A 27,327-nucleotide genomic window follows, 5' to 3' on the forward strand; every position below is an offset into this window, starting at 1 on the left:
CCACCAGAATGACAAAGTGATCAGCTGAGCTGAGAATATCAACATCAAGGGATTTCAGCATCAAGATGTTTTTTCAGAGAAAAAAAACCCACCTCGTAGTATCTAATCTTTTATTAAATCAAATTGCTTTTGTGAACACCTGAAGCAAGAATGCTCTCTTCTGGGAAAGAATAAAAGCAACTACATAATATATATGCTTATACACCGTACTTCTGTTATACATTCACTGCCTTAGAATTATTTGTTGCCAAAATGAAGCTAGTAAACTAGTTCTGGTTTTTGATCTTGTTAGACTAGAAGACAAAGATAACTGTCCATTACAGAAGAAAACTTCTACAAGGACCTCTACCCACATAATTCTGGTCATCATTCCATGGTTTCTTTCTTCCCCTGATTCACTTCTGGCCGTAATTTAACCACTAGCACACTATTAATTATGAGAAATAGAATCTAAAATGTGTTCAATTTAGAAAGTGAGACTCATATTTTAGCACTCAGAAACATTAGGTTAAGTTTCTCCAGAACACACACTACTAAGAAAACTTTCTGGTTAGAAGTCAAAATGACACTATTTTGAGTGTGTAAGAGCTAATAGGAAGGTTGGGATCACATTCAAGGACTGGTAGAAATATTTTCCAGGTCAATACACACAAGTTTCCTTGACTTTGCATGTAATAAAACACTACTGAGACACACAAAACATGATCCATTTTACCCAAAATGTTAAGAAACCACATTCCCTAAGCCTTGTACCTTTCTTGCTGTTTGTCTCTATTAGTCTTGTCTGCGTAGATTTCTGCGTAGAGCAATGCTGTGAAGTGAGCAGCACAAGACTGTGCTGCTATAGCAACCTCAAGATAATTCAGATCTAGCCAGAAGCTGTCATCAAAAACTGTACCTGAAACAGATCTGATTAAATAAAGATTTTAATTCTGCTGTAACAGACCTTCTCCCTAACAATAAACAAAATAAATCCCATTAACTATAAAGGCTTCCAAAGGCTAATTTTATCTTAGCCCCCCAAAAAGCCACACCACAAAAAGTGTATCAGGCAAAGTTTTAAGGAAACTCCTCCAGCATAGTTAGAACCCTTTAAGGCTAGTCATATAATTTCTGTAACAAATGCAAGGTCACTACTATAACTTCATTCTTTTAACTGGCATGTTCTCTACCACATCCTTCTTCCTTAATCTTGAGTAACAACAGATCTTAGAACAGTCATAATGAAATGATAGCAACATTCTGGAAAGCTGTAATTCACCTCTTTTGTCTTCTTAAGTAATCAACAACAGCAAGCATGGTTCGTCGAGATACTTTATCCAAACTTCTAAAATTATGTGTTTCTTGTTCTAGGATGTATATTTAAAAAGAAAGAATATAAAGTCATATATTGCCAAAACATATCCACTTACAAAATAAAAAGGTGTATTTTGTACTCAAGAAAATAATTAAAAACTTCTTTGGGTGGCATTTCCAACATTAAATTAATAAGCTGTCACAAAATGTATTTCCCCTCATTATATGATGTTAGTGACATTACAGTAATTTATACTGCAATTTTCTTTAACAAATTATCTTTGCATTAATAATTTGTGGATTCTATTTCTTCTTATAGAATCAAAGATGATCCAACATCACTGTAGAAAGCTCCAACAGACCTCTTCCCTTAGGCTTGAGCCATATAAAGTTAATCCAAAGCCACAGAAATACTTACTATTAGCTTTACTGTAGATTTTATAGAGTATGTATGCTTATACAAAAACAACTATCTCTCCCCGCCACTTTTAAAGAATTTATATTTCCATACCTTGTTTCTGGATTTTAAAAAAACAGATGGCTACAGGTTTTGTTCTGGTTGTTGGGTTAATAATTTTGTATTTTTTCTGGATTTTTTAAATTTATAAATTACAAGAAGCAAGAAATAGGGAAAGCATAAGCAAAGATTTGACTGCTATTACACTACAGTAAGATGCAGAACTAGACATTTCCCCTAAGGAAAGCAAAAGCCACATAAAAAAAAAGTATCTGGGTATTTCATGTGCTCCAACAAACAGAAATTAAGAATGCTTACTTTCCACTGCTACCAAAGACCTTATAGAAGGAAAACCAAGTCCTTCTTTATCAGTCATCTCTCACATGCTTAACTTCCAAAAGACATATAGTGGCGACATCTGACTCCCAGTTTCTAATGCACCACGACATTTTGCTCTCCAGATCCATACCCATGTGCAGATGTAGGCATAACATCTCACAGGCAAAGTCCATTCTGTTAGCACTGTACAGTCAACGCCCTAAAGGGATCACCACCTCCTCTTTCAGAATTTGATCAGATAAATAATTAAAAATTTAAAATTATTTGGGTACCAGAAAGTATTAACAAGTCAGGGGAACGAAAAGGCACTGGCCAAGAAAACTCTAAAACAACAGACCAAATGACTGCAACAGTGACTATAAGCTGTCAGCAATGGTGTTCATACTCACTTGCTAACAAGAAGCTTACAGCCAGAAAACAAAAATGGTGTCTCTTTTTATCAGACAGAAGTTCTAAAGGGAAATAACTAAACATGTATTTTGAAAGATTAATTCAACAAAAAATTAAATCTCTTCTGCAAATCAACAGATCCAACTGACATATGATTCCGGCTAGACTGACATGCACTAAGTCCAAAATAGTCTTCATTTTTAGTTTGGTGGGTCTGACTCGTCAAGCATTTGGCTATTTACAATTAGGTTTGGCTTCTCAGGCAAAGCAGCGACTGGCATGATGTTCACACTATTTATGCTTTAAATTGGCAAGATTAAGAGCCAATTCCTAGAACCTGCATGTCAAAATACATCAACAGGAAGAATCTTGTTCATAAGCATTCAATACTCGCCTCTAACTGCTTGGTCTTTGCCACAATTTGCATCCTGAGGGATTGAAATGAAATTTATCTAGGTTTTCTAGGAAGATTTTTCTCATTGTTTTGAGAAGGTAAGAATTTCTCCTTGAAAAAACTAGTAGTCACCAGATGTTTAAAATTTTTGTTTTGAATGCTGCTGATGACCTAGCATTCCAACTCTTAAATTAACATGCCTTTGCTCTGTTGGCTAGTGCACCTCCAGCTTATCTGTAAACAACTACATAGATAATGAGCTGTGTGCTAATACATGTATTTTTTTTTGGCACCAGGGCAATTTTTCATCTGAAGAACTCCATTTAAAGCTTTTAAATGTCCTTCATTTGCTTTTATTGCTTCAGTAAGATCCCTTCCATAGAATCACAAAGTTTGAAGAGGCTGCTATCATTTGCTCACCGGTGTCACTGAACTAACTGAAAGTTTATAAAGCTTAGAAAAATCCCTTCATATTTTTCATAAAACATTTTGGGTTGCTCTGTACATCTGAGCATAAATTTGTGCAGTATCTTCTCTGGCTGCTTACAGGAAGGGAATAAGAAACAGTTAATCCTTTTCTATCTCACAAAGTGGGACATAATAAAAATATCTGGATTGTGGGAAAAGCTTGTTACCTGACTTCAAAAACGTGAAAGAACACAAATCTTTCTGGCCAGGCTAGCCAGCACCTATAAAAAGTACCTTAAAATACATATAGTATCATTAGGCTTATTTACACCACTCTTAGTACAAACTGCAATATTAAGGGTTCCTTTTCCTCTCTGGCAACCTGAAGCTTGCATGACTTGCCCATAAAGAGACTGCAAGACACCGTGCAGACTCATTCCTTTGGTAATTTGTCACTGAAGAAGGGAGTTGGAAGATATAGCAGAGTAGCTACTGCACAAAAAAATACTAACCTGAAGCTACTGTATTTTTGTTAAGTAAGGGACATACACAAATAAATACATTATTTCCTGAAAATAAGTGCATGTACCATTCCCACAGTCTAATAACAAAGGCCCCTCACTACAAAAAGGACATTGAATGACTCGAGCGTGTCCAGAGAAGGGCAACGGAGCTGGTGCAGGGTCGGGAGCACAGGTCGTATGGGGAGCGGCTGAGGGAACTGGGGGGGTTTAGTCTGGAGAAGAGGAGGCTGAGGGGAGACCTCTACATCTACCTGAAAGGAGGCTGCAGAGAACTGGGGATGAGTCTCTTTAACCAAACTGTAAGTGACAGGACAAGAGGGAATGGCCTCAAATCGTGCCAGGGAAGGTTTAGACTGGATATTAGGAAGCATTTCTTTCCAGAAGGGGTTGTCAGGCATTGGAATGGGCTGCCCAGGGAGGTGGTGGATTCCCCATCCCTGGAGGTGTTTAAGAGTTGGGTTGACATAGCGCTGAGGGATATGGTGTAGTTAGGAACTGTTAATGTTGGGTTGATGGTTGGACTGGATGATCTTCACGGTCTTTTCCAACCTAGACAATTCTGTGATTCTGTGATTTTTGACACAGATTTCTTCTTACTTCAACCACACCTATTTGGAAAGGACACCAGCCAATTTGTTTAAAAGGTGCTTTGTTTTCAGCGGAACTTACTGCATTACTGACACTCAGGTGCAGTTCTTTTGGTTACAACTTCCTTTCGTTCTGCCAGAATGGATCAAGCCTTTTGAACGTGTAGGGAGACCATTATCAACATCAGGTAGAAGCTAAAGCAAGGGTTAAGTCTTTTTTCCAAGGGGAAAATCCAGGTGAAAACTGCTTTTAATCACTCTTGTTTGAGTAAGAGAGGAATTTAACTGCCAGTTAGTCATTTTAAGAGACATCCAAGACTCAGTCTTGCAGCACACAACATTGCATCACACCTAAATTCAGCACGTAATAAACATTATCCAGTTATGGTTAAGGAAGGAAGTTACCCAGGAGAAACTACTTGGGTGCTGCCCACAAAGAGCTTCAAAACTACTGGTATCTCCACTGAAAAAGATCAAACAACTGGACAGAATTTTCTAAAATTCTGTCTGCCTACAAGTGTGCATCGTATATTTGATGTCAGAAGATAATTCTTCCAGAACCAGAATCCTTCTTTCAGCTGAAACAAAATTATTATGACATTACCTGAATCAGAATTTGGAGGTGTGGAAGATCTACTAGATGAGGCAAATCTGCAACAAGCTGTAAAAAACTTCTGGATATGAAGAGACAAAAGATTTCTCCAAGACTCATCTGTGTCATGAAGAAGGATATCGTGAATCAGGTACGGTAGCAAAGTTTGACACAAGTCTGTTTTCACCTGAAAAACAGTGATGCACAGCAGCTGCTAAGAAAAACAACCAAAAGCCTTTCTCAGGTTATAAACAAACTACTCAAACACATAATGCTTGAGAAACAACATGTAATATGAAAAATGTAAACCAAATAGGGCTATACTGGCATTTCATTAAAGGAGTCATATAAAGTTCATCTATGTTTACAGTTATCTCTCAAATCTTGTACTGCAAGAGTATGGGTATCTGCAATATCTGACTATGAAGGATCTTAATTACTGTTAAAAAAAGTAGTAACTTCATAGCAGAAATTACTATTTGCTATCAAGATAAGTAATCACATATTTTTGTGCATCACAGCGCACATACATACACATACATAATTTAGCTCACCTCACATAGTGGCTTCATTAACTGAAGAACTTCATTTTGCACACCTCCAGTGTCCAGTATGGAACTAGTTAGGCGCTTGATCCAGGTCTCATGAATCTCTCCCAGAGGGATCCACAGGTTTGTGTCATCCAAAGTTTCTAAAGGAGCCTCTGTATCATTAGCAGGTACTACAAAAAACTATGAGGAGAATACATATATTGGAAATATCAACAAACTCTATGACGGTTAAAAAAAATGCAATATGCACACTAAAACATACTAAATATCAACTGTGCTTTAATTGATTGAAAATATCAATCTTGTCCATGTAAATGTAAAGTTTTCCAAGGAAATCTGAAACTACTAAAAATAAAATTTTACTGGCAACATCAACAAGGTCACATTAGACATATTTAGGTTACAAATCAAAAATTTGAAAATCAGAAAATACCTAATTAATGGTTAATTATGCACCTTTTTTTCTGACCTATTTTTCCACTAAATTTTTGTATCAAATGATACTGGAATCCTGAGAAAGAATGTATTAGATTACCAAGTAGATAATCAAAAATTGTCTAATAATGGAAGTACACAGCTTTTTAATGTCAAATTGGTAATTTCCTATGTGAAGAAGCTGCAAATGCTGAAACAGAAAGGAGAAACAGATGCACAAAAGCAATCATATTTGCAATCAGACTGATGAGAAGTCGAAATTTTGCATTCATCAAAGTCTATCTCAAAAATATTATCAAATTTACTTTTATAAAAATAAATATTCTAATGTTTTCTCTACCCCCTATGCCATATAAATAAGGTATATCAGAAGAAGTACCTTTTTCCTAGACATTCTGAAAGGCTGTAGATAGATTAACATGGGATCAGCTTTATTTTTATAAACCTCCCAAAATTCACTGCCAGACTTGGTGGCTAATATGTTTTTCAAACAGGAAACAGCAGCAGCTCTAACATCAATACTGTAAGAATAACATACACAACAGCATTATTATTAATTTCATTCAGATATTTTATTTTCAAAATCACCTTTACAAACATACAAGACAAATAATTCCACAATCTAACAATGTCCACATCAAATCAGAAAATTTTGGACTAGGATATGCCAGTGCGTATTTTCTTATAAAGCAAAGCCTCAGTATTTACTCCACAGCACTGCTATCCTCTACAGCACAGAAGAGATTCTCCGGCTCGAGTCCAACTAGAGAATTTCTAGAAATCATCTAAACCTGACTGGATAAGTAATCTGAGCCTTGAAGAAGCACATGGTTGGACATTAACAGGTGTTCCTAACACTTCCACAGTGTTAATTTGAGGTGATTTAAACAAGGTACAACTTTATGATTCCTATTAAGCTTTAAACTAACTAAATAAAAAAGTGTACTCACCAATTATCTGTTAAAGCAATATTTATTTGAGTTAACATTATGAAGACCCACAGAAGTTTTCTATCACCAAGTAAGTCCACTGCTTTAGAATCCAGTGCATTTTCAGCACGCTGAAGAGCTATGGTGGAAAAATCCATGGGACCAATTTCTCCCAAGCAACTTCCAACAGCCTCTGCAAATGCAGGTAATTTTATAATCTTATGCACACTAAAACAAAGTCTCACCCTAAGAAGTTCCAATTAATATAAACTACTTTTAGAACTGAGCTTACTATGGGGTAAAAAGCTGCAAACATTTATAAATAATCACCTGAGGAGCTTTACGATTAAAATTACATGTACACAAATTTTGCAGCTTAAGACTCATAAATAATAGAGTTATCTTTCTAACTCAATTACCCAGGAGTGCCTGTGACTCTGGATTTTGCAGTTTAAATCAGATATGGATTTTGGTTTTGCTTGTGTCAGAAACAGGTAGTGCAAAAGGTCAGAATCACAGCCACTAAGACACTCTCATTTTCATTCCCTAAGGGCATGGTAAATAAAAACAGTATCCTGTAAACTCTATAAGAATTAACCTACATTTCACATAAAATGCTGTATCAATGTGTTCCTCAATTGCTTTCCAGACAAAATATTTTTTATAAAAACATGACTGCATACAAGAAAAAACAAAACAAAATTGACCTTGAAAACAGTTTTAAAAGAGAGATGTTAACATTTGTCTGAAAGAAACCAAAAACAATTTCCCCGCTCTTTCCTTCATACTCCACACGTCTTGAAAATATTTCTCTACAATATTGTTTTAACCACCAGAGCAAATAAAAAATGGGCTGAAGATATACAGGTTGTGTTCTGAACTAAATTTAACAAATCATCTAAGGAAAGAAAATGCAGAAAAGGCTGAAACTCACGGCTTGCATAGGTGCTGAAGAACGTATCATACTGAAGTCAGTGTGAGCTTCAATTGCTCAACATTTTTAATTATCAGTTATTAGTCTTTTAAACAAAAAATATATTAAAGCAAATGTTCTCATTACTTGTGTTTCCGCCTAGTTTATACATCTAATTTCAGTAATCACCACCTTCATGGAAGTACTCCCAACCCAAGGAAGAGGTGATTTGGATTTTAATTTTGGTGCTTTAATCAGGTGCTCAATGTAAACGGTGATAATAATTTTAATAATAAAGAGGAGGTTTTAAGACAAAGAACGATTATTTTAACTTCCACTAAGACATGTCTTTCAAATTTTCAGATAAGTTCTCTTCAATTTTTTTTTACTATTTTTCAACCTGATAAAGTGACCCATATAACAGCAGATGACTATTAGAAGAGACCAGGGTCTAAATTGATGACAAGTTATTAGTCAAAGCTGTAAAATACGGTGACTGAAAAGAAGGTGTATCACCCATTTTAACATTCCTGATGGCCACCTCTGGCAGCAAATGCAAAGTAACAGTGGGAAGTAACATTGAGAACGGTCACAGTTTCAACCTAGGGTTTGCAGTGACAGTCCAAGGGTGCCTGTGGGACTAATTAACTTACCCAGCACTGCTTTTTCACCTGTATGGTTAACTGCCATCTTGGACAGCTGCAGTAAGCTCACCACCAATTTCACTACTACAGAATCTTCTGGCTTTTCTATCATTCAAAAAGAAAAATAAACCCCAAAAATGTCATTGTGTATTTGTAATGTGAACATATTAGAAGAAAACACTGCTTTAATATCTTTTATCTACAAATGTCACCATGCATTATTAATGTTGAAGCAAGTTGGTTAAACAGTACGTAAAAAAATTATTCATTTTTCTTATTCATCATGTCTTGAAAAAATTCTATGCATTTGACTATGCCAAAACTAGAACAGACAAATGCTATTATTTTCAGTGTTTTGATGAAGAAATTATAATTAAATATATGAAAAACTAGCATAAATTAGTATGAGAATGTTATTTGAAACAGTGAAGTCATACTATCTGACTCCACTGACAGTACTTAAGCTAATATCACTGTTTGAAATCCAAGGATCTGGATAAGGCTTTCTGCCAGGAATTTCACAGAATCAGACTATCTTTCAGTTGCCTAATTAACTTTGCCAAACTATAAACTCTTGAGATGGATATTTCCTTACATATCTGCTGCCTGCCTGAGGTCTTATTTCAAAATAAACATTTAAAAAAAAGTAGTTTTGCAGTTTCCAGGAACAAGGTCTAGGAAAAAAAAAACTGATTTGCCAATGCAAAAAAATTAAAAGCATTATTTTCTTTAAAAAAAAAAAATCCTGCTACCCTGTTGATTGGAATGGAAACTTGGAATCAGGTTTTATGTTTGCTGACATTTCTGCAAAAATGAATACACATGTGGCCAAGCTGCAGTAGTTCTTTCTTAAATGTTATCTTTCAGCATACAGTTTTATAGCATTTATCAATAACTGTTTTTTTACTTCTTTAAGTAAAATAATAATAACAACAACAATAATAATAATAATATTTCTAAGTGCTTAATAGACTTTTAGTATAAGGCAAAATGAAGGCAACAAGCCCATCAAGTCTGCTAATCTGTCTCCAACAGAGCAAAGGTTATGTATGTCTCAGGTTTTGTTAGTCAGCAGACTGGGGTTTTCTGATCAGATCTTCATACCTAATTATCTCTGAGATATGTCTAACTCCTTTTAAGGTCCATTATGATTCTGATCTCCACAGAAAGTGGCAGTAAGTTCCATGCTGTATATATTTTGTTTGAAAAAACCCACATGGTTTCTCTTGTATAACTGCTGCCAGATAATTTGTTCTTGTTAAAAGTGATAGAAGTGTAAGTGCTCCCTACTCAGCTTCATCACACCATTCACCAGTCCATACACCTCTGTGTATTCCTATTCAATCTCTTTTCCAAGCTCACAAGGCTCTCCTTTTCAATCTCTTTTCCAAGTTCACAAGTCTCTCCTCTGATGAGGACACTAGCTTGTTGCCCTTTTACTAACTCTCTTTTCAAGCTGATTTTTGAGACTAAAATTGTAAATGATATTCAGGATGTGGAGACATAATGCCCCATGACATTACAACAGACTGTTACTTTGCACTTATTTACAATGAATTACATCAGCCCTTTTTATCTTCCCGTCATGCACACAAGCTGATGAAGACTTCACGTAGAGGAGAAAAAAAAAACGGTCTGGCACAAGCATCTGAAAACCAGAATAGGAACGAACTGGGTCTGGACTGAGGGCTGAAACAAAATGCTGGGATGTGGCAAGGTTCAACTAAACTAAATCCTACCATTTAAAAACTTTTGTAAGCTTTACCTTCTAACATACCATGCCTTAATAAAATCTAGCTTCATTACATTTAACTGAGTAGGGAGTTTTGTATAAAAGAAAACTCATTAAGCAGCCATAACGCAATATATTATATGTTATCCTGGTCATTCACAATCATAAATGTCCCATGCCAAGAGCTGGAAGGGCATTTTATCCTCTCTGCCATGTAACACCTCATATAATATTCATAATACACTCTGCTAAAAGTACTTCAGATTTTGCATGAATTATAAATGCCATTCTACTCTGCATGTCAAACTGTAATAAGGTTACATTATTAAAAATACAAAGCCCAAGACACAAAACATTCAATGTCAAAACAGAATAGAGTTACATTGCTACACTCCTACAACCAGACAAAAAAGAAATAAATACATAATTTGATGTCAGTACCCTGGAAATTTTTCAGCAGATCCTTCATCTGATCTTTGTATTGTTCCAATTGTTTGCGTAAATAATACAGTCCTTCCAGTCGTGTTAAGGGCAGTGAATCACAAACACCAACCGAGAGAAAGTGATTAATTTCCTGCAAAGCAACATTTGTATTAAGCACATACAGCATACAAATAAAGGCTTCTAGTAAAGAAGTGGCTCTCAGCAGACCACAATGTGGATATTAAGAGATGCAAAATAAGAATGGAGACCTAAAAGTATCTGTGTCTGAAACTGGCAATAAAAAGAATCCACATGTCTCATCTAAATCTTTCTCAACTATACCTACATCTAGAAAATTGTTTTTCTTTTGAAAGTTTGCATTACAAAAACACTATGCCATGAGATATATTTTAAAATGTAATTACCTCCAAAAGAGAATATGGTCCTTTACTGTACTTTATTTTCTGTTGAGTTGCTCGCAAATCTTTAAAAGCAGGATATTCAGGAAAAGGATCTAAGCATTTGATTGCTTGGTACAGATTTTCACTACCCTTATTATCTATCACCAGATACTTCAACAAGCCTAGGACCTGAACATAAAAAGCAAATGGAAAACAAAAAAGACAGAGAAACATTTTTGAGCCATATTTCTTATTCAGGTTATAAAGTTTGTATTTCTCCAAGTTCCATTAAACTGAGAACTCTTTAAAAAATTGTAAGATAATTTATTTACACTATTAAAAAATATAAAATATATAGAGGGTTGGGGAAATCACAGATATATTTTAAAATGGTGAGGCATTTTTGCTACTCCCCCTTCCAAACAGTAATCAAAGCTTTTATTATCACAGCCTGCAGTTTTATCCTGTCTTTTGTTGAAGCTGATTTCAAATACTGTCCAATACAACCATGATAATATTGGCAATGATTTAGCAACACGCTGCACCCAAGAAGTCCTTCTAATGGTATTAGGACTTTATTATTCTTACTAACTAAAGTGCCGGTATTTTGAAATCCAATGCCTAAGTATCATAATTTGTTGCCCAAATCAGAATTCAATTTATAACAGATCTACAACTTGAATAAATGCTTCTGAATGGGTACCATACTTTCTTTGCAAAACCACTGCTTTTATGCTTTACTTACAGATCAATGCAACTGGATATTCAATCCAGGCAGCTTGGAGGAGTGTACAGTCCTACAATATAAATGATGAAGTTTTTATTTGGAGACTTTTATTTACCTAAATAATTATTAACTAGCCTCCGCTCAATGCTAGAAAAAAAGAGAAGGAACTGAAAAGTGATCACTAGAGGAAGGACTTCCCTTGCGGGAGAATATGGAAAGGTTTCATATTTGGTATTGGTTCCAATTCAGAGAAATTTCTGCCCTCCTCACTTTGTTTCTGCCCAGGGATGCCTTGACACGTTGTCTTCGCAGTTGTGCATGTACAACTGTTTGCACAGGCATATTATAAATTATGATCATTAAGCCAGGAAACAAATCACCAGGTTATTTACAGCTGGATCAGCATAGTCCTCCAGCAGAACTGAAATACTAGGAGGAAGACAATATAGGGCTACTCTCCAGCCACAAAGGTGCATATGGTACCATGGGATCAGATTAAGCAGCAGACAGCCATGAGGACTGAAGTGCAACAGGCATATTCTTCTCAACTTCACTGACTAATTACAAGTCTCTGAATCTAAGTATAATTCCACCCCCCAGCACAATGTACATACATACCATCACCAGAAGGAAAACAAGGCTTGTCACACTACCTAAATTGCTTCATTTCCCTTTTAAGGACCACATGCTACATTTACTCTTAATGATAATTTGTTAAATAAGTAGCTGAACTACTGAAATCTGTTCTTTGCCCCTATTTCCTCTTGGTCCTTTAGACACCTTCTCCTTCCAAAGGTCTTCACTGTATTTCCTGTGAAATCATCCCCAGAGCTCTGCAGGTAACTGCTTGGCTATTCAATGTGCTTGCACCAGTTAGCTTGCCATCACCAGTAGTTTAGGAATGCCTATTTTCTCTCTATCTTTCCCACTGATTTGGTGTCTCTACTCAACTAAGGCAACAATTTTTCTGAAACTTACCCTGAAGGTTTTAAACCTCTTCAGATTTGGCTGAAAAAGGCATATAGATTCAAAGCAGACATAAAATACATTACAACAGCACTACAGCTCTTTAAGAAATTTGATTTTTTTATAGACTAAGTAAATAGAATTAGAAAGTGATACAGTAATCTCAGCAATTATGATACAAATACATCTCAATCACTGTTCAAAGCCATAGGAATTACATACAGAACACAATATTTGTAAAAATAGAAGTACCAAAAGTAAAGACACTGTTATTTAAAAAATTAAAGGAATAGTGTTATATCACAAATAAGATTTGTTATGTAAATCTACAAAGCACTAAAAAAAAGGAATTAAAATTGAACATGAGTACAGATAATGTTTTAATGACAGTAAATATGAACTGAAAAGCTAACAGATAAGGTATGAGCAGCAACCCAAAACTACCTGTTCCTGAATCTCAGGCTGGTCCGTGGCAAGAGGTATGAGGGTTCCTACAATAACATGAAGGTGGCTCCCTAGAGCATCATTGCAACACGTAACTGCTGTGTGGCAAACATGATGAAGAAGATCACAACAGAGTGAAAAGCTGCGCATGGATATTTCTCTGATAATAACAGGTCTGTCACAGAGACAAAAAATGGAAATTAAAGAAATACAAATTGTAATTTTTTCAAGTATTAACCTATTATACAACAGGAAAGAATAGGGGAAAAGGAGAAATATAAATAAATTTTATAGGAGGAACTGATTTTAAATTTTAAAACTTATCAACTCAATTAACTCTATGGATTTAGCCCAGGAAACAGAAGAGAACTAAAACACACAGAATTTGATTGGTCACTTTAAAAAATGGGAGTAAAAACTTGAAGAAAAATATATTCCAAAAAGGAAAAAAAATGAAACCAAACCCAAAAAGGCTTTTAGATTACAAAAATTGTTTGCCACAACAATGTTGACAGAAACAGAACAAAGTGGAAAACATGCTCTCTCAACCCTCCCCTCTCTCGCATAACTGGTAGTTTTGTTTTGTGGGTTTTTTGTTGTTGGTAGTTTTGTTTGTTTGTTTGTTTTTAAAAAATAAATCGGGTTACAAAGTACATTTGGGGATTATCTAGTCCAGCTTCCTGCCTGAAGCAAGGTCACTTTCAAAGTCAGATCAGGTTCTCAGGGTTTTGTTGAGCTGAATTCTGACACATTCTTTGGATGGAGAATCAATATCCTCTCCAAGCAACCTGGTCCAGTATTTGACTATTCTCACTGCAAAAATCTTTTCCCATATTTCAACTTGGTGGGTGCTACCTCTTGTCCTTTCACCATGCACTTACATGAAAAATCTGGCTCTACCTTCTCTATAATGTATCTTCCAGAAACTGGAGAACAGAAACTATATCAACCCCACTTACCCCTTGAGGGTCTTCCACTCAACCCATCCCAGTTTGTCATTATCTCTCATGTCCTGGCTGGACAAACTTCAATTACTTCTACAAATGAATTAACCTCGACTAGTGATACTGAAATGTAATGTTACAAGAACAAGGGAACACAGACAGGAAGATTAACATAAAATTACCATATTTACCTGCTATTGATGTGGTGAATCAGGGTGTAAATTACATCTCGGAGGACAAAAGCCCACGCTCCTCCTAAACCATCTTTTATCTCTTTAAGTAACAGACTAACAAACAAGTGATAAATTATAAGTACTCTGTGTTTCTTGTAAATGTTGTTTGTATCTGATGCATGCTTACAAAGGGCTAGAAGAATTTTCTGGAATGAATCCTAAAAATGAAAAACTATGAGTAAAAAAAATAATACATAATGCCAACACTGACATACTTTACATCAAGAAAAATCTTAAGAAATAGAGATTTATTTTTTTAAAGAACATGGACAAAAAGGCTTTATTATTTTTACTGCTTTAAACAAACAGAAGATCTACATAGAAACCAATTCTCCAAGCAGGACTATAAGCCCTATACCACCTAATTTTCCTTTTTCTTCCCCCCCCCCCCCCCCCCAAGGTTATGTACATTTTTCAGAAAACACAACAGTTATGGCAGTTTTCACCAACAGGAAAAACATCATATAAAAAATATTAAAACATTGGGTAGTGGTTCAATCTATATTCTTTGAAACATAAAGTTGGTAAGTACAAAATGTATTACTTCATACAATAGATCAATAGAGATCAAGTACAAGGCAGGCCGTGTTATATTTTAAAGAATTTATTCCACTGGATGGCAAAATTAACTTTTACACTCAAAAGATTTAGACAATCATGGTCCAAAAGAAGTTTTTTTCTTATTTTTAGATTGTTTATGGATAGGCAAAGGAAGTTGTTGATAACATATGCAATAAAATAGCATACATTTTGGAAATACACATTTCTAAGGAATGATATTACAAGACAGTAAAATGTTTATGATGCAAGGGCTGCATAATTTTATATGCCTTCATATTTGCATTTAACAACTGAATATCAAATGTCTAAAAATATCACTGACTATAAAATTTCACACTGTAAGGGAAACTAACTTTAATATCTTAACTGTTGATAGTATTTAGATAAAATTGTTCAAGTGTAATTATTTTAGAATGTTCTTCAGACACATGCCAAAGAAATAAATTGCATCTAAATTGTATCTGGTACAGACAGATTTCTCCAACCTTTCAAAATAATTCTCTCTATTTATATATTATTTTATATGTATTATATAATGCATGTAATAGTTCAATCCTGTTATCTTTGTAAGGTTATTGTCTCCCTGAACTTAGGATTTCTTCCATCTCAGAAGGCAAACACAAGAACAGAAAGGTTTCTAAGGTTGTATTTTTTCCTCATATATACATGATGAAAATGTCTAATTAAACCAAAATGTATCCATAAAAGAGATTTTATATTCTACAGAAAATCATCATTACATACTTACAGGGTTTTTAGAAAGAACTGCTACAAGACTCTTTAATTTGCTTTTATGACAGTTGCTAATATAGTTCAAGGTGGCCTTAATCACATAAGATGGAAAATGAGGAGGATTAGGAGCAGGATCCAGTTCCCTAAATGAATAAAGAAGATTCTTTTTTTTTCTTCCCAAAATCAAACCCCATGGATTAAATAAGGCTCACTGAATAAACACATAACTTCTAAGAAATCTTTTCTGCTTTCAGTAAAAAGCACCAAAAGCATCCAGCAGAGTGACACATTTTTAGCTGTCTGTTGTCCCTCTGTGGCAGCTTTCTATCTTGCACTTTCTTAACATTCTTTTATTATTTTTTGAAGGATCATATTGCTAAAACCCCACACATTTCTCTCATCTAAGGTACTTCATAGGAAAATCTGATTGTAAGTCATGGGTAAAGTTTCTGCATTTTGTAATTATAGGAATAATTTTGCTGAGAAAAAAGTAATCATGAATATCCCCATTATTAGAAAAAGAGTAATCAACTTTTCTGGGACCTCAGAAAGAAGTGCATAATGATAGTAACAAACCAGCAAGATCTAAGTTCCGTCAATCTTGTTCTTACCATTCCCTTCTTAGAACGAAAAACTGGTTACAAGCAGACACCACAGTCTGTTAATAAACTCACAGAAACCAATTTCTTTTATAAGGTTCTGAAATCCTCAGCCATTTAACTTTTGGCAGATTTTCACAGAAATGCTTTGGTTTCTTTCAACTTTATATTTCTACAATAAAAATATCTTCTTCAGAAAGTGTAATGCTTTTCCAAATAGTTTGCATCTAAACACAAAAATCTGAAAAATTATTTCCAGATATAACTATACAAATAGCGATATTTTTAGGACAACAACAAAGACTGAAAAGCTCATAAAAATGAATGTATTTATGGCATTAGAATATTTCTATTAATTAGGAATTCATTTATTTGACATTGCTTAAGCAATCTCCTTACCAAAGGCAAGAGTTGCCACTTCCAGAACCTGTTAAGAAATGGTTCACTTCTCTGTCACTTCTAAATATTTAAAGACCTTTAAAATAATCACTTTAATTTAGACATTAAAACCTGACCAATTTTCCAGAGAGGGCAGTCCATCTGAATTTGAATTAATCTAAACTGGCGTTGCCTTAGTCCAGCTCAGTAACATACAACAGTGTTCTCTCGCCCACCCATTCATTCTTTCCATCAAATGAAATATTATGAAGGTTCTCCTTACTGATACTGGTGAATAACTATGTGAGAAAGCTTGCCTATGAGACATCATTACTAATGACAATAAAATCCTTTAATTATAAATTTAAAGGCCACCTCTCCTTAAGCCTGAAGGGCACATTTTAATGCACTATGTTATATAAACACACTCATTGTTTAGAAAATCTACAATCACTTACCTTATATATTTACTTAGATGAGCTCCATCTTCTACCGTGATATCACGTGGTTCATGTAAAGTCATCAACAGTTCAACCACAATCTCTGGTAAGTTATTATGAGATAAATTGTCAATTTGCTAGAAGAAAAAAAAATGCGTTTTAATAAGAAAAAAAATATTTTAACTAGAATAATCTAACATTCCTTTTCATTCTGAGAAAACCTATTTTTTCCTATCTGGATTCTCTATTTGTTCAATTATCCATGACATAAAATTCATTCAGAAATTAAGCCTGGTTAAGTCTTATCTATGGCAGTCACAGGTAGAACAATTTGCTTTCCTACAGTATCTGGAAAAAAGAATTATGTTTCATTTTACTACTAGTTCTGAATACAGAGTCTGCCTCTGGAGAAGATGGCTCTTGTAAGTCATTAACAAAATATTTTAAGAGGAAAACATGACTTAAACAGATAAATGACAAGGAAACTCAGGGTTGTGTAACGAATGGTAAAAAAGATTTTATTACATTCTGAGAAAAATTATACTTAAAGTCAACTGTCTGCCTGACAGTTTCTATTGAACAGCTACTTGAAAACCTTGGCATAAAAATTTGGCTAATTTGGCTTTAATAAAATAATTATGTTTGTATCTACAAAGTTGTTCTATTTACAGTTTTACAGAATATATGGAAGTTTCTTTCAGGTCTGTTAAATGCCATAGAACTCAATTTAAAACAGATACCTGTTTTCCTAAGCAGTTTTCATCCTTAAGCATGTCGTAGACTTTAGAAGCCGTATCTCTTTGCTCTGCTACTTCATCTCTTCCATGGCTTTGATAGGCAAAATATGGGAGGATATTCACAAGTATCTTTGGAAAACAGTCGGCTAGAACCTGCCTCCAGTCTTTTTCAATCTTGTTGGAAAGTGATTTCACATCTTCAAACTGACTTCTAATCACCAGGTGTGGAACCAAAACTTTATAACAAGACCTATACATAATAAATACATTTCCACAATAGCCTTGAATTGGATTTTTTAAAAAAAATCTCAAGCATAATATAGCAAAAACTATTCCTCTACCACATAAGTAAAATAGTAATTATTGTTTAGATACTGCTATACAAAAATAATCTTTCCATCATAAATATAATATACAAGATACTTGGAAAACATTTTTAAAGCTCTCAATATGTTACCTTACAACAAAATCCTGATGCATTACTGGAAAACGTTTTAAAAGCTCTCCATATGTTATCTTACAACAAAATTCTGATGCATTACTAGATTTAGAAATTTGAAACCCTGTCGTAATTGCAAATAAATCTAAATAAATTGTTTTCATATAGCAAACTGACCTGTAGAATTCCTCAAGGCTAGTATAGTTCAGAAGAACATAAGGAAAAGCAGACAGGCTATATCCACTGTCATTTATTTTCAGCCACTCCATCACCAAATAGTCTAAATGTGATGTCATAAAGTCTTCTATACTTTTATAGCCGAAAATGTCAGATACTTTTTTCAAAACCTGTGCATGAAATAAGATTGCAGAAATAGCATGCAGAGTATATGACGCTATGGCAAACTGATGGTACTACATCTTCAAGAACTACAACTACCCCACGTGAGGTGGTATGCAAGAAAGGACAGCCAGTACACATTTCACGGGGTAGAAACTCTGTGTGAAAACAAGAAGCAATGAATAGAAAGAAAGGATAAAAAGAAGACACACACCAAAAAAAATGACTGGCATGAAAGGCTGCAGTATGCCCTTGTGAACTTTAAAGTAAGCATCCACAAGACACATACCATTTTCCAACACTCTGCATTTATTTCACGTATTTTCCACATTGGAAAACTCACTTCAACTGGGTAGGAAGATTATTTTAAATGAGATCTGCAGTCTTCAATGTATAAAAATCTATCTTTATTTCAGATCTGTGCTTTTAGCATCCAAGGTTTACCATGAAAATTGCCTTTTATGATGTTATTACTTCTATGTAGGTCATTATAAATTCATTCAGATATTTAAGTCCTATATTAGTCATGCTTTTACAACATTTAACAACTTTCAATACTGACAAAAGCATTTTGTACTGTTCCAATTTTAACCTAACCTTAATTTATAACCTTAATATAAAATGAGATTTTATACTTGCCTTTTTCACGAGGTGAGGTTCTAATCCATTCTCTTTCACAGACTGGCAAATAGCAAACAAAGCTTGCTTTTCACAGACTGGACTGCAGCACAGAACCATGGTTATAAGCATCAGCAAAACTGCTTTTCCATTACACTGTTTGTCCAAAAGATCTTCAGGACTTGCATCATCCCTGACCTTCAATAGGAAATAATGAAGAACTCACACAAATATTCTGTTAAAGCAATCTCCTAATTAATAAATGAACATAAATAACTTAAAATTAAGGGCATTGACATAAATACTGCTGAAAATCTTGCTTTGGTTGCTTAAAAACTATTGTCCCCAACTGTCTGCTCCACTCCTCAACCGGAGTTGTTTCCTCCAGCATGACAGCACACATGCCGGTACCTCATAAACTCCAGTTCACGTTATAGTATCAGCAGTTTAAACAGAGGCAATGCACTTAACAGAGAAATGATGGAGGCACTGACAAGAAAACTCTCTTTTTTGCTCCTTCCTGATACATACAGGAAAGATCTGCCTTGTAATTCACATGCAGTCCTTCCCCTATTAAGGCATGGTGTTGACAAGTGATGAATATTGAATAAAAGTAATAAGAAACTGCAATGAACAGGCAGAAGCTAATAGACAACAGCAAGCTGAGGTGACAGAACAGGGAGCCAAGGCAACAGAGAAATAAGATCAGACAACAAAGAGCTGGAGATAACAGTACAGAGAGATGAAATGAATGACAGAGAGATGAGGCCTCAGCAACAAGCGAAAGGTACAAGACAGGAGGTAAAGGGAACAGAGAGAAAATGCTGCAGAGAGATGACATGATGTTAGTGTGACAGGAAAAAAAAAAAAGGAAAATGTAGATGATGTACATGACTTAGTATGGTAGCAAGGAAAGAAGAAGTGAAAGATACTAATAGAAAAATTAATAGTTAAAGAAATTCCACAGTAATATACACCACTGCATTTCCAGTCACTGTACTGAAGTAAAACTCTTCCTTCACTTGAAGTTTCTACTGAGTAATTTAATGTTTTAAGCAAATTTTGGTTTTGTGAAAACCACTGCTCTAATACCACTGGAAACACAATCTTATTGAAATTTACAAATCTGGTTTTATACTATGTAAAAAAATAATTTGAATTTACATTGTATTTTATTCACTATTTATATGCTGTCTAGAATTGAGGCTCCATTTTTCTTTGATTCTTAAGTGTTACAGTACTGAAGCCTGCAAACAAATAGTATGATACAGAAGAGTGGTCTGAAACATACAGTGAAAAAGTTTACAAACTACTCATGTGGGCAAAAGAGTGACTGACTGGATGTATGAGGAATTTCCCAACTACCACCTTGTTCCACCACCTCAGATTATCATAAATCCAGAAGAATTAATGTTCTTGGAAAACTAAACATGATCATTAAAAAAGTTATCTTACTCATAAGATGAAAACTAAGAAAAAATAATGACTAGATGTTGGTACCAGATTTCTCATTCCTTCCTGAACTCTGAGATACGCATTCTCAAAAGCCTTTTGCTGGAGCTTCAAGGGAAGAGGTTTTGACATTCCAGAAGAATCTCTCTGTTTCACATCTTGAAACAAACTTCAAAAACAGAACAAGAATTATTTGCATAACATTTAATCTATAGAATTACTGCATATTGTGCCTATCAAACAGTAAGATTCTGATCTTCTGAGTATCATTATTTTCTTCTTAACTTTCTTGTACAACAGTCTTTCCTTACTCTCCCTCAAACATTATCAATAACACCAAGAGTATCTGTTGGGGCAAAATGGTGGAGAATAGCCTGCAAACATACAGAAGTTTCCCAATCTCTGCCAGTGCAGGAAGCCAAACTTCAGTTGTCCATCATAATGGAACGTTTCATGTCATTAACTACTCTGGGAATATATTTATTCAACAGATGTATATGTAAAAAGTTTCTCCAAGAATTTATTTTTTTGTAGATAAAGTCCCAGTTCACTTTGCTCTTTGTAACAAAAATGGGAACACCACAGTAGATGGGAGCAAATGTTACTCTAGCCATTTCAAAGTGACTATTAGGAGATACCTAAGAACGATCACCATGTGCTTGCCTTGTAGGAATAATAATTCCTTGAACATAACATTTGACCACAGGTGACCTAGAAAGACCATGAGTTAAAAGTGGTAACTGTATTTAGTATCCTTTGATGATTTCTTCTTTCATGAATTTGTTGCTTTTTGAACCCTTGTAAACATCTGGACAGCTGAAGGTAGTATAGGATAACACTCAGGATAACTTAATATTGTACAAAGAAGTAAACCATATTTTCTTAGAATCTTGAACCTGTTAGCTTCACTTGATGTCCCCTAGTCTTTAAACTGGAAAAACTGATAATCTCTAACTTGTTCCATTTCTGATTTTGTAGAGTTATGTATTATACCTCCTGCAATTTAATTTTTTGTGCTGAAGGGCTCCAGTTTGTGCAACCAACAGCTGTGCATGAAGTGTTTTATACTTTTGAACTTTTGAACATCTCTCTACTCCTGTTCCAGTTCGATTACATCCTCTTTGATGTATGGAGAAAGAACTATATACAGTACTCAAAATACAAGACCCTTGAAAAAGTTTTGATTGTACACAATGTACCTAATCTATTTCTAGAGGATAAACAACTATTTCCTATTCAAGTTTTGTATAATAAATTCAGTGCAAAATTTGTCATCATATATCATTTTTTTATATATATATTGTTTCTCTCTCTCACATCACAGTATAATTAAAATGTAGACAAAGTTTGAATACCTTATTGGTGGAGTTTTATACTCCATCAAGATTAAAGACCTGGAAGTACTGAAACGAGCATCTATATAGAGGCAGAAGTAACATCCAGTTAAGTGAAATTAAGCTTTATTCTTATAAACAGAAAAAATATCTACATTATCACCTGGTAATTGACTTTGCAGCAAAAATGCGAACTTGATGGTGACTATCCGCAAGAAAATGTGGGAAAGCATCACGCACAGGTAGATCTTCATTTATCACATTGAGGATTGCCCACTTGCAATAAGGATCAGCCTGAAGAAAATTAACATTGTGGTTGAAAATTTACAGAAGACCTACAGTGGAATATACATTGATGTATGCAAAAGATCTTTAGATACGGTTTTTAAGTACATGTGAAGTATATACTTAACATGCTAACGAATTTCAGAAAATCCAGGATTACCTCAAGCAGAGCTTTCATACAGTTTAAAAGAGCCACTCTTACGGGTGCAGTGCATTTCCCTCCTTGAGCTAAATGCCTAAAATAAAGAAGATTTGAATAAACTAGTAAGTTACCAACAGTTAGTTTCTGCTACTCATAGTTCATTCTTTTGTGCTCAACAGGCATGTTTGGGAGGATTTGACATTTGTAGTGATAATCTCCAATTGTAAAGAATTCATTTTTGGTTGTTGAGGCTATCACTTGTTATAATTACCAAAGCAATTCAGAGCACAATCAGTCTTTGTTAATATACAACAGTGTAGCATGTCATATAACATGACACAGAAAATCTGGAAAGTTAAATGCTGAATAAAGGTATCACAGAATACCAACAGCAAGACACACAACAGCACTGGTCTTCACACTGACAGCAAATTAAAAAATATTATGCCTAACAGACTTCTGCATTAAATAGATAAAACATACCAAAAGGCTCCAACAACTGTCAAAAATTGTCCTTGGGCATGTCCTGTCTCTTCAGCATTTGCATTGGACCGGGCCAATGCTACTGCTATAGGAAGCAAATTATTTAGAATGACTTTACAAACTTCTTGATCTCGACGGTACAAAGAACACACAGCACTGTGAAAGAAAGAAAGACAAAATATCTTGAACACTAAACAGCCCCCCAATACTCTAGCTTTTGAACTGAAATAGCTCTAATAAATACTGAATAGTTTCTCTCTTACGAAAGAGGCCTAAGAAGCATGAGAATGTCATCTTCAGGCAAGAGGTGTTCTTCAGTAGGGAGCTCCTTCAAAAGGACCAAGTACTGAGGAATAAAAAAAAAAGAACCAAAATGGAAAATAATACTTAAGAAGATAAGTAGACAAAAAGAAAACTTATAACATTTTCACTAACTATTACATGAAATCACTCAGCAAGAATACCTATTGTCAGCTCTCACATGTTAGACTCTTTTCATGAAAGGACTGTTACACAGTAATAGGGCTCATAAAATTTTTAGTTTTGGCAGTCAAAAATATTTCCTTTGTAAGCTAAAACACAGATACTATTCTACTACAGAGACCATTTACTAGCTATTTAACAAATAATTAACGATAAAGGCAAGATGTTTACACTTCCCAACTCTTTATTTTTTGGCTTACAACCTACAAATTCTAACTGCTCTTTCCCTGACCACAGAACACTAGAAGTACCCATTTTAACATCTTCTCAGGGGACTAATGACAAGAGAAAGACAAGAATATACAATTGACAAGGATACACAAATTTAACAATAGTACAAATACAGAGGCGGGTCTGCTGTAAAAAAAGCTCACACTCACCATGTGCAGATGTAGGGGCTTAGCACTATCAAAGACACTGCCATCAGTAAGCATTAACAGCTTCCTCCGTATATCAGAGGCTCGGAAGCTCACTGTCTGGATTTGGACTGTAGTTACACAAATACATAAGAACCTCAGAATTTCAAGGAGAAGTAAATCCTGCTTTGTCAACTGTTCCTCAGCTAATGGGCACAAAGCACCTGAAAATAAGATTTACATGTAAAAAATGTGTCTCCAAAGACAATAAAAAAGTTGATAACTTTTTAGGTCTTTACAAAACTCAGTTCTCAGAACAGATACGAGCGCTAGCAACTTTTAATTTTATTTGTTATTGAGCAGCTACTGCATGTTAGAGCTTCTTACATGTGTGTCTCACTTCTACAGAGGCCCTCTCTAAAACAGAAGTTTTTAATTTTATGTGCCTATACATACGGCTGATTTTTCCATCAAGGTTACAATGAACTCAGCAAAACCATCCGAAGCTGTGTTCTTTTGTGTTAACTATAACTTCAGATATGTTTTAAACTACGGATTCAAAGCTTCCCCAAAATAGAAATTATGACAATTACTACTATGTTAATATCCTCATTGAATTTTCAATTATGAACTAGATGAAATAGTTACAAATGCCGTTTTCCTGTCACATTTAGAACTCTTATAAGTTCTGCAATTGCAAACTTTACTTACTACAATTATTTATTGGATGGTTTGAGAAGACACTTCTACAGTTATTCAACATGATGGGGAAAACAGACCAGCTGCTGCTTGTAGCATTAATATAACACCCTGATTTCCTTCTCATTCAGTAATAAACAGAAGACATATTTCCGATTAAAAACCCAGATACACATCATTTTAAGAAAGAATTTAAAACAAAAGAGAACATCAGTATTTGTAGCTCCTACCTAACAGGTATAAACAGACAGATTAATGCTCCTGTCCCTCTACATGTCCAGAGATATAAGAAAGTTGACCTTGTCAAGAAATTACCAAGCAGGAAAAGGAGAAAAGTTAAATAGGGCTACTTTTAAGAAAATGAAGCACAGTCTAATGACAGAGACAGGTATCCTACAGACATACTTTCCAGTCTCTCCTTTGCCAAAACTTCTGCCTGACTATGAACAAGTTAGCTAGCTTCTGTGCTTGCATTTTACTATTTCTAAAATAAAAAGTAAAATTCACCTTTCCAAATGAGCTAGCACACTTCATTAATATCTTTAAAACACTAATGAAGTACAAAGGAATTATTATTGTTTAGGAAGTACCTGGTTCAACAATTACCTGCTTCAATTATTATTAAAGCAGCACAATTTTGTATCTCACCGTCTTTCAAATGAAGAGCAATCTGTAAAAACAAACTTTTGCAAATAGTTTTGAACACAGAGAAGACTTACCTGTTACATTTTGCATCTCACTGGATTCACTTGTATCACTGATGTCAGTCACTGAATGATCATCAAATAGATCATCAGATACCTGGTTATCTACTTCCGTTATACTCTCTTCAGGATCATTCCCCATTAGGTCTTCTTCTCCCAGTTCACTTGGTTTTCCAGTAAATGTCATCTGACAAAAACACCACATTCTTTTAAAGTTGGCTTTAACGGACAGGAGAAACACCAGGGGCATAACACAAGGAAAGCCATTACAGTTTTCCAGTGAACTAGAACGGGTGAAGACAATAAGAGCTACACTGAACTGATGAATTTCAACCTTCGTGATAAACCTGTCTTTTGTATACGTGAATTGTTTGATTTCTATTATTCTCTTTAGAACACAAGCTTCCTAAGACAGATAACCTGTAAACAATTATCTCTATAAGACTCAAACTCACTATACTTCATAATTACAGAGAAATTAAAGGAAGGCATATGACCTTTTAAAAGACACACTAATTATTACTTTCCCTAACAGATGACAATTTTATGGAAGGCAAGACTCTCAGCTTCTTCTCACCTGAAAAAAACAAAGGATTTTGCCTACCTAGACCTGACAATGTACCAAAAAGAGAAGTTTTAAGGAGTTGTGCCAAACACAGTGATATGTCACCCTACTACTTTTCCCAGTGAGTCATTTACATTAGAAGATTTAATACCCATACAATAAATGCCTTTAAAGTGTTTTAAGGCACATAAGTCGATCAAACTACAAAATAAAAAGAAGCTTTTAAAACTTTACAAGTGCATTAAAGTTAAATGTCATGCGTTACAGAAATTCCTTCTGTGGTATAAAATCTGTATATACTTTAATACAATACTAAAAAAATCCAAAAATAAGATAATTTGTTTTTTAATGTGAGCTGGCACACTGACTTTGATCAAATGTTATCCATTGCTCTCATTTTTCCCCTATGTCTGTGTTCAAATGCTGGACAGAAATGTTTCCAGTTCAGAATTCTCTATAAAACTCGATGTATTTTATTTTTTCAGCAATAAGTATCTCATTTGGTTTATCTCCAAATTATTATATGGTAAAAACAATCCTCTCATAGAAGAGCACTGCATTTAGAAACAGACAGAAAGTACTTGCCAGATTTTTGCAAATATCTACGAGTTCATTCATAAATTTTGATGTTAACAAACGCAGGAATATGTTAGACAGCATCTTATTAGCACTGTTCTGTAAGAAAGCAAGATGTACAGATAGGTTAATTATTTTTTGGGGTACCATGCGTATGATATTCAACTTTGTAATCTTATTAATGAAGAAGGAAATATAAATTCCTTTATAAAATTTACCTTGGTACAATTGCATAAACATTTCGTACACTGCATTATCAAAGTCCTCAGTGAGTTGATCTGCGCATCTTCATTTAGTTTGTTTTTAGACTGGGAAATGCTTTCTCCAGCATAATGAATGAGAGACTAGTAAAAATGCAACACAGTTAAAATACATCAGTTAAATTCCTTTATACACTGACACATACACAGCGCACGCACAGGGACTAAAGGACATGATTCTCATTCAAACTCATTTCACACATTCTCATTCACACAGCTCTGATATTTGTAGTGTGCATCAGTGAGTTTGGACTTTTTTTTCCTTGGATTTTTGTTTCACTCATTCTGCTTCAGAAGTAACAAAAAGATGGCCTAGACCTGCCTGAAACTTTGATATTTTTATCACAAAAGAAAAATACAGCATCTCTCTATAATATGTAAGTTTTGGGTTTCCATGTTTGAGCAAGAAACCACCTCAGATAGTAGTAGTAGTAGTAATAATAATAATAATAGCTGTCTTCATACTGGTTTAAACCACTGAGTGATCTTAAGAAATTCCTGCATAAAAGACCTATAAATGAAAGGACTTGTTATCCCCTAAGAAGTCCTTTGTCCACATGTCCACAATGATTTTATTTTATTTAAAAGGGGTGACTTGGAAATGTATCAATATTTAGAATACTCTCCACTGAAAAACTGATACATTGGTGTACTGACAGAATTTCAGTTACTCCTCTCTTTCAGCAGCAGCAGCAACATATTTAAACCTCTCTCAACTGACTTTTTTTAAGCAGAAACCAGTGGAAATATTCATGCTCTGAAAATGTGTCAATACGAATGGAATTTTACAAACTATTTTTTTATATTTAATGGTTT

General features: G+C 34.6%; 1 protein-coding gene across 2 annotated transcripts in view; it reads right to left on the bottom strand.

Annotated features, from left to right (window-relative positions):
- The window catches only part of ATM (ATM serine/threonine kinase), an 83,546-nt gene that overhangs the window by 31,169 nt on the left and 25,050 nt on the right, over positions 1-27,327 (bottom strand). For both annotated transcript variants that reach the window (XM_074916046.1, XM_074916035.1), the window contains exons 15-39: positions 26,470-26,595; positions 26,261-26,350; positions 25,126-25,297; positions 23,732-23,931; positions 23,132-23,214; positions 22,869-23,024; positions 22,404-22,479; positions 22,122-22,252; positions 20,673-20,793; positions 19,194-19,370; positions 18,393-18,562; positions 17,780-18,026; positions 17,058-17,176; positions 15,639-15,765; positions 14,288-14,487; positions 13,153-13,327; positions 11,040-11,204; positions 10,633-10,765; positions 8,469-8,564; positions 6,924-7,095; positions 6,353-6,494; positions 5,542-5,718; positions 5,000-5,174; positions 1,262-1,349; positions 754-909 (exon numbers count right to left, since the gene is read on the bottom strand). In XM_074916046.1, the coding sequence (XP_074772147.1) occupies positions 754-909; positions 1,262-1,349; positions 5,000-5,174; positions 5,542-5,718; positions 6,353-6,494; positions 6,924-7,095; positions 8,469-8,564; positions 10,633-10,765; positions 11,040-11,204; positions 13,153-13,327; positions 14,288-14,487; positions 15,639-15,765; positions 17,058-17,176; positions 17,780-18,026; positions 18,393-18,562; positions 19,194-19,370; positions 20,673-20,793; positions 22,122-22,252; positions 22,404-22,479; positions 22,869-23,024; positions 23,132-23,214; positions 23,732-23,931; positions 25,126-25,297; positions 26,261-26,350; positions 26,470-26,595 (3,674 nt within the window). The remainder of the gene's footprint in view (positions 1-753; positions 910-1,261; positions 1,350-4,999; positions 5,175-5,541; positions 5,719-6,352; positions 6,495-6,923; positions 7,096-8,468; positions 8,565-10,632; positions 10,766-11,039; positions 11,205-13,152; positions 13,328-14,287; positions 14,488-15,638; positions 15,766-17,057; positions 17,177-17,779; positions 18,027-18,392; positions 18,563-19,193; positions 19,371-20,672; positions 20,794-22,121; positions 22,253-22,403; positions 22,480-22,868; positions 23,025-23,131; positions 23,215-23,731; positions 23,932-25,125; positions 25,298-26,260; positions 26,351-26,469; positions 26,596-27,327) is intronic.

Source organism: Athene noctua, chromosome 1 (genome assembly GCF_965140245.1).
Source record: "Athene noctua chromosome 1, bAthNoc1.hap1.1, whole genome shotgun sequence".
Taxonomy (NCBI): Eukaryota; Metazoa; Chordata; class Aves; order Strigiformes; family Strigidae; genus Athene; species Athene noctua.